Source organism: Toxorhynchites rutilus, chromosome 3 (assembly GCF_029784135.1).
Source record: "Toxorhynchites rutilus septentrionalis strain SRP chromosome 3, ASM2978413v1, whole genome shotgun sequence".
NCBI lineage: Eukaryota > Metazoa > Arthropoda > Insecta > Diptera > Culicidae > Toxorhynchites > Toxorhynchites rutilus.
Genome location: NC_073746.1, coordinates 140,459,616 through 140,477,430, shown reverse-complemented (window position 1 = coordinate 140,477,430; position 17,815 = coordinate 140,459,616). Strand labels below are relative to the sequence as shown.

Here is a 17,815-nt window from a genome sequence, read left to right as displayed (position 1 = left end):
GCGCGGTACAAATTACTGTTTTTTGCTCCTCGATGGTTGATGTTTCACTTAGGCCAGGGGGGGGGAGGAAGGCTGCCGAGGAGTCGTCTTTTTTCGACTTTTTGCTTGTATGGTGCTGTTTTCCATTCCGCACCATAAATCGCACATCAGCATAAACTTGGTCTCGCGGAGTGTGGCCCATTGTCGGGAAGGGAGCAAGGCGTAACAGAGCGTTCAATTTGATGTAAAACCATATCGCATTTAATATTTATATTTTTCGCTCACGGGAACGAAAACACGGGAGGGTGACTTTTTAGACGGTAGGGAGACATAACGTCGATAGATTGGACGCCGGCGGTGGGGGAGATGGTGGTGGTGTTGCGGAAGGAAACTCTTTGATTTTATAAATCACTAAATTTCGTCGTGCGCTAGGGTAGACGATGACAGAGAGATACAATTATTGTCCTGTCCGGGTTGATAAAGAAGCTGCGCAGGGACTGATGATATTTGTACTAAATGAAGTGGAGCCGGATGAAGTTTATTAGGAATGAAGTATTGGCTGACGGTTTTACCCGGAGGCAAATTGAGTTGCCGTAGTTTAATAATGGTATGAAAGAACACATGCTATTGATGATTGACAGACGCTCGGTAGGATATTATGAGCGGATTGCTGGGAGCAGTTCATTTTTGTAGATACAAGAATATCAGATTATATGTGCAGTAATTAGGGGAAGAGTAGTAAAGACGGCACCTTAAGTAAACGTTGATTTTATTCGTAAATTACAAAAAAAAATATATAGCTATGTCACCACGAATTGATAGTTCTGGTTTTTTTTATAATGAAAATTGTTTTTGAGTCAGAAATTTTGCAAAATTAATGTGTCCGGCATCTTTGAAAAAATAAAAAAAAAGTCAGGAAAGACGGATACTTGAAGGAAAAGATGGACACTAACTGGAAATTCAAGTTTATGTATTCGATATGTTTAGGAGGTCTTCAAATAGGCCTTCAAAATGATCAAACAAAAAGGCTTGCATAAAATCACATAGAAGCAGAGATGCCACCCTTCCTGATTTTTCAGGATTTTCCAGATTTTTTGGCACAACTCCTGATATACTGACAAACATTCGATTTTGCATGGTTTTCTGAAATGATCCTGATTTTCGTACTTTCTAGTTCATCTGAATAAAAATTATTCGTAATAAATATACTGGGATCTCTGTCAAAGTTGTCCTGGTCATAACTGAACTGTCAGAACATAATCCGACCCGCACTTGTATACTTTTATAACGCTTACATCAAATTAAATTCTCCTGATAAATAGCAGTGCCCTACTTTTTATCATGCATGTTGCCAGTTGCAAATGTCTCAAAGCTTTTCAAAACAGTGCTAAGAAATAAGAAATTTTAACGAGATTAAGTATGAGAAACAACATTGCCTTGTACGATGTGTATGTACGTGTAACCGCAGAGTTATTGATGAAAGAGTACGTTTCAGAGTGTAAATCACTCAAGAGAAACTTTTCGAATTCAAAGTAAAATCAACTTTAATTATGAAACTATAGTAAGGGGCTGTCCACATACCACGTGGACAACTTTAGGGGGAGGGGGGTAGTGCTTACGAAAATGTCCACGCATGGTATGCTCGGACACACTAAATGATTTAAAAAACTATCATTTCTGTATTCAACAATACGTGCATTCTGCAATTCTGCATTTCCAAAAGAAGCCATATTTACCAATAAAATGATTGAGCTGTCTGATAGTCGAATATTCTCTTTTTTTTTCATATCGTTGAACTTCTTTCCTGACTGTTTATTCTGAGGATTAAATAAATGAACTGAGAGCAATCGATTTATTTTCATTTGTCTTAGAGAATCATGGCTGAAAATGAGAGATGAAGACTCCACCAAAACTGCTTCGTTTAAATTTTTAATACTCCCAAGTTTTGTGAAAATTAAATACTAACAACATATTCCTTCACGGGTGCAAATGCCATATCCCTAGAGGAGTGTCCCTAGCAACGAAGACAATCTTCGTTGAACTGTAATATTTTCTGGAACACACTTCTATTGGGTTGTCCGGGAAGTTTGTGCTGCTACTATGATAATCAAATCAAGACACTGATCAAGAATAATCCTCAGTACACAACACATGAAATAGCAGATTCATCACAAATATTTATATTCATGAGCACCTGGTTAACCTTGGTCACGTAAAACGCTGCAATGTATGGACAATGAAAAGTTTCACCATCATCAAAACAATGTTGGGTTATAGGAATATTCTCAAGCCGAAAAAAAGGCGACATGTGTATCGCTAGGATAGGAATACTCTTACGCCAAAAATGGCTTTGGGCAAGCGAAATGAATCACCATTAGTTATCCCCGAAACCGATCTTCACCTGGAGGAAATCATCCTTTGTGTCTGGTGGGATTGGGAATTCTGTATTATGTATTCAAAAAGAACCAACAGAAGACGTACAATCGAACCTGGACTCCACCAGTTCTGAAGACATTGACAGTGGCGAGTGGTAGACGGCAATTGGTTGCACTTTGTGAAGAAGCTCGCGACAAACCGAACTTTCGAGGTAAAAGTTGGGTATACCAGTTCCATGCGCCTCCACGAATATATTAGTGTACCTCAAAATTCCATCTTACTATTCGTATGCACCTATGTGGAAGGTAACCTTTTAGTAGTGAAGAGGAACACGCATATGGCATGAAACATCAATATCTAGGCAGCTACCAATGATATTGGTAAGTGAGCTGTCGATCGAAGAGCGATCAATTCCTAAAAGTTCGGATGTTCCGATTTACAAACGTGCACTGCGGATTATCTTTGGCCTGCTACCATAAATACCAGCAGTCTCGGTATGCGCTGAAGTAGGGTAACCTCCGTTTGACATCTTCGTGAACGCGCCGAACTGTGAGCTTCCTCGCCTAAACCAGTGAAGATGAGGAGACGCACCAGACTGTATTAGTAAAAAAATCGTACAACCAGTGACACACTCCGACATCCCACCGATAGCTAAAAAAACTTTCGAGCGGGAGCGAGTTCAATGGGCTTGAAGCAAACTGTTGTCAAATTTATCTCATGGAAACACCACGGAAATGCCCCGTTGAAGCGAGGCTGTTCCTCAGGAGAATCAAAGGCTGCATAACCAGTTTGCCTGAATTACGAGAACCTTCGGAATTTTTACGAGATCAGCGAGCGAATTTGTGGTCATCCTTGGTGATTTCCTTTCATGAACTGCTACACTGTTTTGTTTTCTGAAAGATGCTATGCATATTAAATTTTAAATAAGAAATTCTAATCCAAAAATTTTTGTTTCTTTCACTTTCAGGGGGAAAAAAGTCGGCATCTACGAACGCTGGGGATTCACCACCTTTGGCCAGGAATCTTGGCAATCGGACATCTTCTTCAAACGACCAAGGAAAACAACCCGTTGTTTAAATGTATTGAAATTCTCGTGATATAGACATTTTGAATTGTTTATCCGTATCTGTATGTAAAATCAATTAATGTTGGTAATCAGTTCATTGCAAACAAGCTTCGCGGAACTTACCATGATAACTGAAAGTCTCAAAAAATCTATGTATATATATATATATATATATATATATATATATATATATATATATATATATATATATATATATAAATGGATTTCTGTCTGTCTGTCTGTCTGTCTGATTCTTATAGACTCGGAAACTACTGGACCGATCAACATGTAAATTGGTATGTAGGGGTTTTTGGGGCCAGCGAAGGTTTTCGTGATAGTTTGAGACCCCTCCCCTCTCTCTAAGGGGGAGGGGCTACCATCCAAATGAAACACAAATTTCTGCATTACTCGAGAATTAATCAAGCAAATGAAACCAAATATATAAAACACGTAACGGAGAAACATGTTATTTGCAAGTGGCTGAAAAATCTTGAACTAGAATTGTGTCTAAAAAATAGTCTGATATTATATTGATGAGTTTTGTTAGAAATACTAGGAATTTTATAGTAAAAGGTATATTCAACGGGGTCGATTAGAAGATCAATCAATGAACAGTTCTGCGATTGGACCCATGAACTTGCTCACAGTAAGAAAACGTTAATGTTTGAAGGTATTGATAAAAAACAAACAATTTTTGGGCAGGACGAAGTTTGCCGGGTCAGCTAGTAAAGAATACAAAATGTAATATAACGTAATAACAACGTAATAACAACGTGAATAGAATTTGGAAGAAACTAAACAGCTATACAAATAATTTCATGAATAATTTTTGTGGAAATAAACGAATTTAATAAAAAAAACTTCTGAGGAAATGTTGGGGAGCAAATCAAAGAATTAAGAACAACCCGTTTATTTTGATAGAAATAAAATTTCTATCAATGTCAAACCATAGAATAGAAAATCAACTTTTTTCCTCTTTTTTCCAAAAATGACTTTTTTCAAAAATTCATAACTTTTGAACTACTGGACCGATTCAGATGATCGACATAATTAAAGCCAATAAGCTAGTCTTGTTTCAAAAAATATTTTACCCTGAATAAAAAAAAGGTTTTGATTCCGTAATAATTGATTATACATGCTTTTTACGGCTTACATCGTTTCGGGACCACGGACGCTATATTTTTTTATATTTTTTCCTGAAAGCCGAGGTTTTTTCACATATTATATCCAAATACCAGAGAGGTGTTATTTTTCCTTTTTAAGTTATGATTTTTCAAAGCTAACATGTTTTCGATTTTCGTTCAATATTTCTATGCGACTAGACTTGATGTATGTGATTATAATCCAAATAATTAGCTAGTATGTTATTTTTTTTTAAAGGCTAGCTAGTAGGCTTTAATTTGATACGTCGATCGTCAGAATCAGTCCAGTAGTTCAAAAGTAATAATTTTTTTAAAAAAGTCATTTTTGGGAAAATAGGGAAAATGATTGAACCATCGGTTAACTTTGAAAAATCATAACTCAAAAACGAAAAAAATGCTTCCCTACTTCATATGTTATTTGAAAAATCCTCAGCATTCCAGGAAAAATATAAAAACACATAGCGCCTTTGGTCCCGAGACCATTTTTTTTATCAAAAATAAATATTTTTATTACGGCTCATATGGCGTCAGCCAAACGGGGCCGGGAGTTCAATATTTCGACAATGTTTGCTTACAACTATGTTAGTAATATGTAACCGATTACTCGCGGTTGGCTCGAGTATTACAAGTGTTCTCATAATTGGAATGTTGCAGTCTTCAATGCTCTGTACGTGTGCCCGACACCGGATACTTCCAATTGGGATGCAGCTGACCGTTAATCAGCAACGCCCCCCTAGTCTGTACCGCATATCTAGTGTGGTGCGTCTTTCTCGACTCGAGGTTAATCTAATCCGATAACTATACCTATTCCTATTTTCTACCCATTAAGCTATCTGCGCAAAGAAATATTTTAACTTTGAAAAATCATAACTTAAAAACTAAAAAAAACGCCTCACTGATTTTTGTATATGTTATGTGAAAAAAACTCAGCTTTCAAGAAAAATTATAAAAAAAAATATAGTGCCTTTGGTCCCGAGACCATGAAAACTATAAATAATAAATACAATGAATAATTACGAAATAATAACGGTAAACTTTGAAAAATCATAACTTGAAAACAAAAAAAAACGCCTCTCTGGTTTCGAGATATGTTATGTAAAAAATTCGTTATTAGTTATTAGTTATTAGTTATTAGTTATTAGTTATTAGTTATTAGTTATTAGTTATTAGTTATTAGTTATTAGTTATTAGTTATTAGTTATTAGTTATTAGTTATTAGTTATTAGTTATTAGTTATTAGTTATTAGTTATTAGTTATTAGTTATTAGTTATTAGTTATTAGTTATTAGTTATTAGTTATTAGTTATTAGTTATTAGTTATTAGTTATTAGTTATTAGTTATTAGTTATTAGTTATTAGTTATTAGTTATTAGTTATTAGTTATTAGTTATTAGTTATTAGTTATTAGTTATTAGTTATTAGTTATTAGTTATTAGTTATTAGTTATTAGTTATTAGTTATTAGTTATTAGTTATTAGTTATTAGTTATTAGTTATTAGTTATTAGTTATTAGTTATTAGTTATTAGTTATTAGTTATTAGTTATTAGTTATTAGTTATTAGTTATTAGTTATTAGTTATTAGTTATTAGTTATTAGTTATTAGTTATTAGTTATTAGTTATTAGTTATTAGTTATTAGTTATTAGTTATTAGTTATTAGTTATTAGTTATTAGTTATAGTTAAGTACCACTAAATCATTAGCGTGTTATTTGGCATAGAGGTCTCAACCAGGTACTAAGAAAAATGACGTTGAGACGGCGAGGTTCCTCTGGGAATGTTAGTGCCATTTAAGAAGAAGAAATCATTAGTAATAACAAACTACTCCAGCAACACCGGCTGAGTGTATCCTATGGCTTACCTTCCCTACTAACGCATTCCTTAATTTCTGAGATATTTATGATAGGTCGTAGAGCTCTCTGCATCTCTTTTAAGTAGATGTTGAACTAACATCCCTTATCTTTCCTTAGCAGTTGCATGGACGTGGCCAGAACAAGTCTTAACTGTAGAAGAAAGCATATCTTCATCTAAGAGATATTACTAATCATCAGCAACGGATGGAGAGTGGTTTTCAACTTAACAGTGCTGAATTCGTACCACCAACGATATTGCGCAACTTGCTAAATGCTAATGCCAAAGGATGAAATGTTTGGCAATGTCGTTCCGTTCGATTTCGCATAATTTGACAATAGAAAAAACCAAGGCCTGAATGGAATCAGTACGAAAACAGTGCTATTGGGATAAGTTCTACCTTATGCAAAAGAAATCAATGCAGTGAATGTTATTTAGAACAATAAAATCATTTTCAAATTTCATTTTAAAATGTAATGTATCAACCATCCATTTTAGTGGAGGCGATCTGGCGTAGTGGTAACATCCATGCCTCTCACGCTAAAGGTCACGAGTTCAATACTCACTCCCGACATTCTTCCAAAAATGGAAGTAAAAGTGACGAACCAGCCAAATGAGTTGAAAGTCACTATAATACAGATAAAAAAAAAAACCATCGATTTTCTAGCTCCTTAAAACCTATGTATTTGAGCCTGTGAAGATACACGAATTGTTTTTAAAAAACATGATACACGATCTGCTTCTTCTTGGATAGCACTTACGTTCCCAGTGGAACTTTTGCCGTCTCTACGTAGGTATTACTTGCGTCATTTTAGTTAATAGTACTCAGTTGAGATTTCCATGCCAAATAACACGCTTTGAATGTATTCTAGAGTGGCAAGTTCTAGAATATGCGTGACCACAGTGCAAGTCGGAAGAAATTTCTTTAACGAAAAATCTCCCGGCCAGAACGGGAATCGAACCCGAAGCTTCGGCATGATAATGTGTGACGCTAACAACTCGGCCACGGGAGCACTAACATGATACATGATACTAACATTCAAATCATTAAGAATATTAGTAACATGTTCAACCTTTATTAGTGATTTCTCTTTTTTTGGAACCATATTAAAGACATTTAAAACTGGAACTCTCTTAAGCAAGGGACATCATATATAATATTCCCTAAACAGCTACCTGTAAATGTTGAGAATCCAATAAAAGCATTATTCCCAATGTTTCTTATCATGAATATATGCATTCGATAGCGCAGTTTTGATTCATTTTACCGAATTCTCGAAACATCCATATAATTTTATTCAGATAGTATAAAATGTGCCTAATAACCTGTTTCAGTTCTATAATAGCCCAGAACATCTCCCAACCATGAATTTTTCCTTCATAATTGATTCCACTTGTTCCGCTAATCTCTCCAGCAGCGAATACACTCGCGTGCATATCACTGCATCACCCCACTATCACTGTTTATAAGCGTATTAGAGCATCCTGCCGGGAGAAACGTATCCTTTAATTAAATTCAAGAAGTTCTACGCCACCCCCTTCACACTGTCTGTACCGACCGTGATCATCGGTGTAGGTTTTAAATTTTTCATAATCTCCCATTAGTCTCTATTAAGAGGTATTATTATAAATAAATTCTATTAAAAGGCAGCAACCCAGACCAGCCGGGGAGAGTTTGTTGTTGCGTTTGTTGTTCGACGGAGTCTGTGCGCTGTGTTTTGTGAAATGTTTTGTAGCAGGATGAGACACAGGATGGGATTATGCTTCCGACGGAAAATGCTCCGAGCGGTAGGCGGATCCCAAATAGCGCGGTGATATTGAAACATGTTATTTTGTGCTGTCCTCCGTGGGTACGAGATTTGATTGGGCGAACGTCGCTTTTGTACACTGAAAAGGTGGCTCTATAATCGGGTACCCGGTGAAAGAGGATTATGCGTAGCAAATCCCATCGATGGGCAGATCTGGCCGTTTAGATAACAAGTTAATTAAATGCGATAATTGAGAATACGGAGCGACGGTTTGAAATAAATTTAATCAAACGCGAAGGAATTTCGCCATTATCGACGAAAACTTTGGGAATGGTCATCTCTCGAAAGAGATTGAGATAGAGCATTAGACAATTTCACTTAAGAGGATAATTTATTCATGAGAGTTCATATATACTCCGTCTGGTGTATAGATTTTTCTTCTATATTCACTCAAGGTGTGCTCGAATTTCCGCTATCAAAATTCATCGATACCGCTGTTCGATACCTCAAAAACCAATATCAAAAACCGGGAATCGTGCCGGAATGCAATATCGCTCGTTTTGTTGTCCCTCGTTGTTCACAAGTGCCACACTTATGTAGTTTCCTGCGTTCCTGCTCCTTAGGGCAACGAAAAGTTCTCAACCACTGTCGTCACTCCATCCTCAATCTGCACCAGCATTAGTGATGGAGAGACGGAACAGAGGAGGAATGTCTAAGAGCACGAAACGTGACCAAAATTACCAATATCTGTAATGTCACAAACGCTGCTGCTGTCGTGGCGTTAACGTGTGACTGAACAGGATATTGCCGATGGAGAGGGAAACGGATGATTTGCACACTCGAAATGAAAGTAAAATCTTGAGCCAACCCAACTGCCTCGGTTTGCGGTGGGGTGTCATATAGATCTGAGTGATTACATCAGCCGGTGATGGTAAATTTATATGTAAAGATGGTCCACCGGAAAATTTAAGTAAAACAATTAAACTCTGTACACAAGTTTAAAGTACCAGACTTGCTAGACACTCAGGATCCATGGCTATACCGAGTTTTGCTTCTGAATATATCAGACATACTTTTGCTCGAATCTAATCAGTTTAGAGCCAAGATCAAGTACATCCTTCAAAGAAATAGTACATAAAAGTTTGGATGAAGTAATTATTATCTTGAAACCGGATCTTAAAATCACATGCCCTGTGAATTAAAAAAAAAATGAAGTTCCTACTGTTATTATTTATCTTTTTCTGTTGTTGAACGGTTGAATCATTGTATAAACACGATCAGCTCGCGTTATTAATTTCACCGAATGCTTCCGTCATGCACGAGTTCTACTGCCTTCAGATGAAATTCTTGTACGAGAATCATCATGAACGCTGCATTGATCTGATACCAGATAGCTACTTGGCTGCCACCCCTCGTCTCACACCATTTCCTAAGCCACTGATCAGTTCCAAAACATGGATTTTATGTAGTGGAAATTTGTGAAGCGTGCAGAGACTGATAAGCAGAACGACCCCAATGCGATTACGTATAAACCGCTTAATATCATAAATTCGCAGAAAACGGAGCAACACAATCAACCGGACCGGGAACGCATACCTCAATGTGGGAAGCTGCGATAATGCTGCGTAACACAAACGAAATGAGTAAAACTGGGAAAAACAATGTTGCTCTGCAACAAGCAAACGAATCCGAGTGAAATGTCATAATATTGTCTGGATGGTGCACGATTTCCATTCACTAAAAAACTGTGGCGTAGGCAGAAAAACTGCTATTCAGACAACTGGGACGGAACACACCGGGGAAGAACGGGCAGAGAGAAATGCGTGTATCCTGGCAACAAGGGATGCCTAATGCGACTCGAGTGGGGATACAAATCCGGATTACAGTTGATGAGAATGTTTTGTTGAGTTGCAAATGTTTTTCAGCCTGGCGCGCGGTACACAACCACACTTCTGATTGAGCGATGTTTGTGAGCGCGCGCTTGTCTGTCAATTTATCGATAGAATTTACAATGGAATTGAACAAGCTCAGAAATACTTACGCGCCAAAAACGTTCGCAGCACGATCCTTGAGCCCGGTGAAAGCCGCCATTTTGTGGAGTTTTGAAGCGCGTCTGCAGCTGCGGCAAAGATTAGATCTGCAGGAAGTGCTCCCTCAGACTTAACGCGAGATGCGGAGGAGTCTGTTTTTCGATTGGGGAGCTTTACAGTGAAGTGTAAATTTTAGTCACACCATCTTGGGGCACATTCTTGTTGGGTCGCCTGAAAGGAGGAAATAACAAACATGTAGCGAATATATTTTTTCAAATTCATAAATTAAATTGAAAGATTTTTCATCTTTCTGACCAGTAAAGAATACACAGTGTGTCAATTGAGTTCAGGGACTTTATTAAACTATTTTCTATAAGGAGTTTATTCCATCTGTCCAAACTGTTACCGGAGGAGATTGCCTTAGAGTTGATCAGAATCCGTCTCATTCGACCCGAATACCATAATTCAGAAGGTTGGGTTCTTCTTATTGCGCTTTCAGTCTGTGCGACATACGAGGTCTGTTAACCCTTTCACGTACAACATCGAGTCTCACTCGATATGAAATGATTGTGTCAAAACATACAATATCGAGTCTCTCTCGTGGCGCGGTTGGATATCACAAGGCGGTAAGACGCTCAGCAGAGTAGTGAAATTTTTCGATGCGTGACCCATCGAAGCTTTTGCATTTGGTCCGCTTTTTTGAATATCAAATCGTACGGGAAGGGGTTAAGAAAGTATCGCGACTTTCGAATTTACGCGAGTTACGTTTATTTGATTCTAGATTTTTTGTGGCATTGTGTTGGTACTCATGTCTCTCATGTCAGCATTTATGCTGACAAGTACGGATATTTTGAATGTTCAGTTAATTCTCGACAACTGCTTTTCTTACAAGTGTTTTGGTTCATCTTCGATTTTTGCCTATTGCAAAAATGGATCAAAGAATATGTATCAAATTTTGTGTTAAAAACAAAATTAAGAGCGCGAACACATTCCGAATGCTGATTGTGAAATCTGGTGAACCTACCTTGGAGCGAAATAAAGTTTATCGGAGTTCTAAAAAATGTTCTCGGACGGTCGAAAAGATGTAAACGACGCAAAGTGTACCGGAAGCTCGAGCACGTCAACAACTGAAATCAAACATAAGTAATCCGTGGGTATACAAAAATCGTGATACTTTTAGAACAGACCTCGTACGTGCAAAAGTAGGGTAAATAATCTTGGTTTGTCCGATTTAGGGTGTTTTTTATGCAACTAGTAAATGCAAATTGCTTTTTTTTAATGAAAATCACATATAATCGATACGAGTTTGGATTTGTTGAAAAGCCCCTAGTCTCTAGTTGCTAATACTACCATAAGGCGTTGAAATTATTCACATTTTTATGTTTTTTAACGATTTTCCTCAAAGAGGAATTATGATCATGGTTTGACCGGCTTTAGAAATCACCATTTTTGAATGAAAACATTCGAATTCTCAAGTAGATGTTGCATTTATCATTGCTTGAGTTTACTGTCATCATATTGATCCATTCATAATTTAGACTTTCTTCAGAATATTGCCTTTTCTTGGGCAACACATTCGACACAGAGAAACTTTATTTCTGCTATGTGCGAAGGACACAATAAACAATCTGCAGCGTGTCAAGCGGTTACCATAGAAATCATGTGAACAAAACAACATCATTGAATTGGACAACTCTTGATCGGAATTGAGTTCATCAAAATGCATTAATTTTATGGTTCAGCTATGTAAATCTGATACAAATGGTGTGCAAGAATGATGTTTACAATATTTGTAAGTGTTATAATCCAGAAAAGGTCTGAATACGTGCGAAATAATCATCTGGTGATCGATTTAAAGTTAGTTCGAATGAGGGGCACACTAACAACAATAGATGGTGTATTTTATAATCCCTTAAAACATTTTCCGTAAAAATATACTATAAAACTACAGTAAATCATGAAAAGACAATTTTATTTATATGTTTTGAAACATTCGAATATTTGATTTGACGAAGGTGTGCTGAATTAGAGCATTTAAAAAGGTGGACAAACCATGGTCATATTTTCGACTGGACAAACCAACATCATTTACCTTAAAATACAAATGTTTGACTTTCGTATAGTTATTCGCTAAATACAACATATACACACTTGTGAAAGAATTGCACTTGTGTGTATATGTTGTAAACTGTTAACTATAAACTAATCGGTTGCTTATGGTTAGTTTGTACAGTTACAGTTTCGGTGATATTTTTTTAAAATATATGAGCTGAACAATATCGAAAATAAAACAAGTCGCTGAAAGTTCCTAAAAATCCTTTTGTATCATCTTTTTATACCCATAAAAAACAGGCATCAATTCTTAGTTTACCAAGAACACAGAGACAAAGAATATCAAAAATATGAAAACATGAAATCCCAGAACCTTTATCATCTGGTCGTTATACGTTCTTCTCTTCGAAAAAAGACCCAAAAAACACGCTACAACTACACTGTAAAAAAATGTTTTTTTGAGCATGCAGTTATGGTATGATCTTATTCTTACACCAGTGCACAATGGTGCAGGAAGTGCATTCAAGTGGAAATTAGCATCTAGAGCTCGACAGTTATGCTTTAGACAAAAACCGTCTTCGACAAAGTTGTTACATATGATAGAGCGCTCATTTTTATGTTGTCAAAAATAGGGTTACTAAAATTATCGATGAAATAAAAAATATAACTTTCCTATCTTTATAGGTAGAGGCAAACATGGTTCGACAATTGTAGCCCCAGTTATTTTGAGTAACTTTGTAGAACAAAGTTTTGTTTTCTGTCTTTTGAGATAACCGATACAGCGTTTTTTTTGTCTATGTTGCGTTAGGGTCACCATCAAAAACGGGTTTTTTGCTCTAACTTTCATATTTCAAATTCTACATACAAATTGTCTTCAGAATACATTAAGATTTTATTGAGACAAATGTTTTTCGACGAAGAAATTATCAATACTTTAACTCTACTCAAAGTTATTGGTATTTCTTTCCCAAAAATACGCTCTCTTAATTTTTTTGTTGTTCTTTCTGGAGCAAACATAAAAAATGTTTATTGACGGCATATGAAAGAACATATATTTTTTTCACCCTCCGCTATCCTCCACACCAAAGAGCTTGAATGAGACCCCTGGTAGTGGACGCAACTATCTCAGCTCGAACTGTGCAGCAAAAAAAAAAACAAATAAAAATTAGTTGAGAAAAGAAAACTAAAAAATTTTCAAAAATGTGTGTGTGTGACAGCTAAAGTCATTTATGGTGTGAAGTCCCAGTGGAAAAAAAAATCTTTTTTAGGGACTCACTGTCAAAAAAACATATAGAATCATTACAAATTTACATTTATGTTGTTAACTAGTTAAGGATTCTGGTAGATCATACTAATGTTACTCAACCAAGGATGTCATGTAGGTATTCCAAAATCAAACTTTTTAAGTTTGATTTTGAATATGCTGCGATTGCTATTTCGTTTCAGTTCAGTAGACTCTACATAATGTGATATTTTCAAATGCATGTTATTTTTTTTTGAGTAAACTAAAATTGATATCGTGATTTTTTGGGTGAAAACCCATTAATAACTTTGAATAGGTTGACAAGTTCTGCATCATAAAATATTTATCTTGAAAATCTTCAACAGTCGTTCGAAGACAATTTTGATGTAGGAATTGAAATATAAAAGTTAAAGCCAAAAAACCCGTTTTTCATGGTCACCCTAATGCAACTTAGAATAAAAAGCGCTAAATCGATTATATGAAAAGATAGAAAAAATGTTTGTTCTACAAAGTTCATTACAATAACTGGAACTACAACATTGTCGAACTATGTTTATCTCTGTCTATAGAAATAACAATGTTAGATTTTTGACTTCACCTAAAATGTTGGTCGCCCTATTTTCGACAACGTTTAAGTGAGCACTCCATCATATATAAAAACTTTGTCGAAGACAGTTTTTGTCTAGAGAATAAAGATCTTCCATAAAGTTGGTTTTAGCGCTTTCTATCCAAGTTGCGTTAGGCTCACCATGGAAAAAACGGGTTTTTTTTGCTCTTACTTTTTTAGTTCTACATCTACATCAAAATTGTCTTCCAACGACATTTAGAGCTTATCGAGATATGAATTTAGCGATACAGAACTTGTCAATATCTCAATCCTGCTCAAAGTTGTTGATGTTTTTACCTAAAAACTCATGATTTCAAATTTAATTTACTCAAATGCAGTTTACGGTATAAAACAGTTTTTAAAATATCACATTATGTAGAGTCAAATATGTTCATTCAAATTCCGTCAATAAACATGTTTTATGTTTGCCCCACAAAGAACAACAAACAAATGAAAAGAGCGTGTTTTTGGGGAAGAAATATGAAACACTTTGAGAAGAGTTAAGATATTGACAAGTTCTGCATCACAAAATGTTTGCCTATGCAAACTCTAAAAATTTTCGAAGCCAGTTTGCATGTAGAATTTGAAATATAAAAGTTAGAGCAAAAAAACCGTTTTTTTCATGGTGACCCTAACGCAACATTGAAAAAAAACGCTATATCGGTAATTTCAAGAGATAGAAAAAAAACTTTGTCCTACGAAGTTACATAAAATAACTGGAGCTTCAACATTGTTCAACCATATTTGCCACTATCTGTAAAGATTAGAAAGTTAGATTATTTATTTCATCGATAATGTTGTTCACCCTATTTTTGATAACATGAACATGAGCGCTCTATCATATGCAGCAACTTTGTCGAAGACAGTTTTTGTCTAGAATGTCGAGCTCCAGATGCTAATTTCCACATAAATGTACTTGCTGGACCATTGCACAATGGTTCAGGAGATGCATTTGAGTGGAAATTAGCATTTAAGGCTCGACAGTTATTCTCTAGACCTAAACTGTCTTAGACAAAGTTGTTACTCATGATAGAGCGCTCGCTTTTATGTTGTCAAAAATAGGGTGACCAATATTTTCGATGAAATAAAAAATCTAACTTACTTATCTTTATAGATAGAGGTAAACATAGTTCGACAATGTTGTAGCTCCAATTATTTGAGACATCTTTGTAGAACAAAGTTTTTCTCTATCTCTTGATCTCTTGAAATCTCTATGTCTTGAAATAAACTGTCTTCGTACGACTTTTAGAGCTTATCAATACCAACATTTTGCGATGCAGAACTTGTTTATATCTTAATCCTACTCAAAGTTATTAATGGTTTTTTACCCAAAAACTCATGATTTCTATTTTAATTTATTCAAACACAAAAAAATAACATATTTTTGAAAATCTCACATCATGTAGAGTGAAATATGCTCTTTCAAATGCCGCCAATAAACTTTGTTTACGTTTGCCCCAGAAAGAATGAAAAACAAATGAGCATGAGCAGAGCAGAGCATGTTTTTTCGGAAGAAATATCAATAACTTTGAGTAAAGTTGAGATATTGACAAGTTCTGCATCGAAAAATGTTTTTATTAGTAAGCTCTAAAAGTCTTTCGAAGACAGTTTGCATGTAAAATTCGAAACATAAAATTTAGAGCAAAAAAACAGTTTTTTTCATGGTGACCTTAACGTAACTTACAAAAAAAAGCGCTATATCGGTTATTTCAAGAGATAGAGAAAATCTTTGTTCTACAAAGATGTCTCAAATAATTAGAGCTACAACATTGTCGAACTATGTTTACCTCTATCTATAAAGATAAGAAAGTTTGGTTTTTTATTTCATAGACAATTTTGGTCACCCTATTTTTGACAACATGAAAACGACCACTCTACCATGAGTAACAACTTTGTCTAAGACAGTTTTTGTCTAGAGAATAACTGTCAAGCTTTAAATGCTAATTTTCACTTAAATGCATCTCCTGGACCATTGGGCATTGTGCAATGGAACAACAATCAATTAAGGGGGTATTCTAGTGTAGAGGCACGCATTTCGGACGTTTTGTCTAGCTCCATAAAAATAAAACAAAGAATATGTTTAGTATCCATTATATCATTATTTGTTCATCTATCTTTGATCAATAGAACAAAATTGAACGGAGGAAATATATTCATAACTAGAATAGTCAAGAGCCGATGAAGTGAGAGGGTTCAAAAAAAAGTTGTGCCATGGCGTACACGATTCCAGCCCTTCTGATTATCTGAAATAAAAAAAAAATCGAACAGATTCTGAACCAATAAAGATGCCGCTATCGCATGAATCTCGGACATGTCAAAACCATCTTTTTTTGAGAAAATAGCGGCCGTTTAAAAACAAAATGCGGTTTGAAACATTTTTTGTTACGTTTCCCGATTTTTTAAAAATAGTAAAACTTAAAAAATATCTTTTTTTATAGGTGCATGCGATAGCGAGATGCCTGCAAATTGTATCCATATAAATTCGACATGAATCGGTTCAGCAGAACTTGAGATATCGTATACGCGAGTTTAAAAATACTGGTTTCGAGAAAAGCGCGTTTGAAGTTCATTTCTATAGCCGTGTCAGGTTAGATACCGTATCACTAAAATGGTTCTAACTCGGTAAATAATAGGATTTTTGATAATTTCTTTGTATGGTATATTCATGAATGCCTAAACTACAGAAATATGTAGAATTTTTTTTTTGTTTTTTTTCCGAATTTTTAGACTAGAATACTGCTTTAAAACAACTTTATGTTATTTTATAGCGCTTTATACTTTCATGAATTATATTCTTGCTTGCTTTATAATAATAACAGGAAAAAAGTCGAATTTCGTTATTTTATGTTGAAGGATCAGAAATTACTCAAAAATATTCAAAATTGAAATGGTCTATGATGGAGTGGGAGGTCCAAGAATCAACTTCATGGCGTACACGATTTCATCCATTCTGGTTATCTGAAGCAAACAACATCCAATGGATTCACAAGTAGTAAAGACGCAGCTATTTCATGAACCTTGGCTGAGGAAAAAAAACCATACAAGAAAATATTTTAGCTAGTTTTTATGATGATTCCTTGTTTTAAAGAGTAAATAGAAAAATTTGGTTCATGCGATATACAGGGTGTTCAAAAAGTTCGAATATACTTTACAAATGGGTTAAAAAATGAAAAATTTCGTCAATTTTGATTGAGGCAATGTTTATTATGAACCTTTACGACATATTAGATGGGAGCACCTGAGCTTTTGACATGGACACACTGGTTTAGAATGTTTCTAAATATTTTTCAATTTACACTGAGAGGACGGCAGAGTTGAAGGAATTTTGCGACTTTCAGACATCGAATATTGCACATCGTTGTATCACAGTAAAACACGCTAACTTAGCCTGCGTGACCTACGTGAAAATCATATTTTCTGTCGCAAGACCAATTCCCTAAGGCTCTTGACAATTTCTTCAACGTTGAAATAAATGAGTAGGGTAGGGCGGGGCTGGTTCGTCATTTTTGAATAAATTTGCTTTTAACTTTGTAGTATGAAGTTTTGCGCTAGAATGTTATGTACCACAATGAAGCTTACTTTTTACCCTTTCAATGAAAAATAACCAGAGAATCAATTATTTGACATTTTTCTTTTATTTAACGTCTTCGTATTTCAGAATAAATTGACCAACTAACCCCACACACGGGGTAAATTGGTCAATAATAGGCATGTTATTTTTGA

At 35.3% G+C, this 17,815-nt stretch overlaps 1 protein-coding gene across 1 annotated transcript in view; it reads right to left on the bottom strand.

Moving 5' to 3' along the window:
• Positions 1 to 17,815, bottom strand: part of LOC129773974 (vesicular glutamate transporter 1) — a 160,957-nt gene that overhangs the window by 133,998 nt on the left and 9,144 nt on the right. The window contains exon 2 of the mRNA XM_055777652.1: positions 10,202 to 10,421. Coding sequence (XP_055633627.1) covers positions 10,202 to 10,251 — 50 coding nt within the window. The 5' untranslated portion in view covers positions 10,252 to 10,421. The remainder of the gene's footprint in view (positions 1 to 10,201; positions 10,422 to 17,815) is intronic.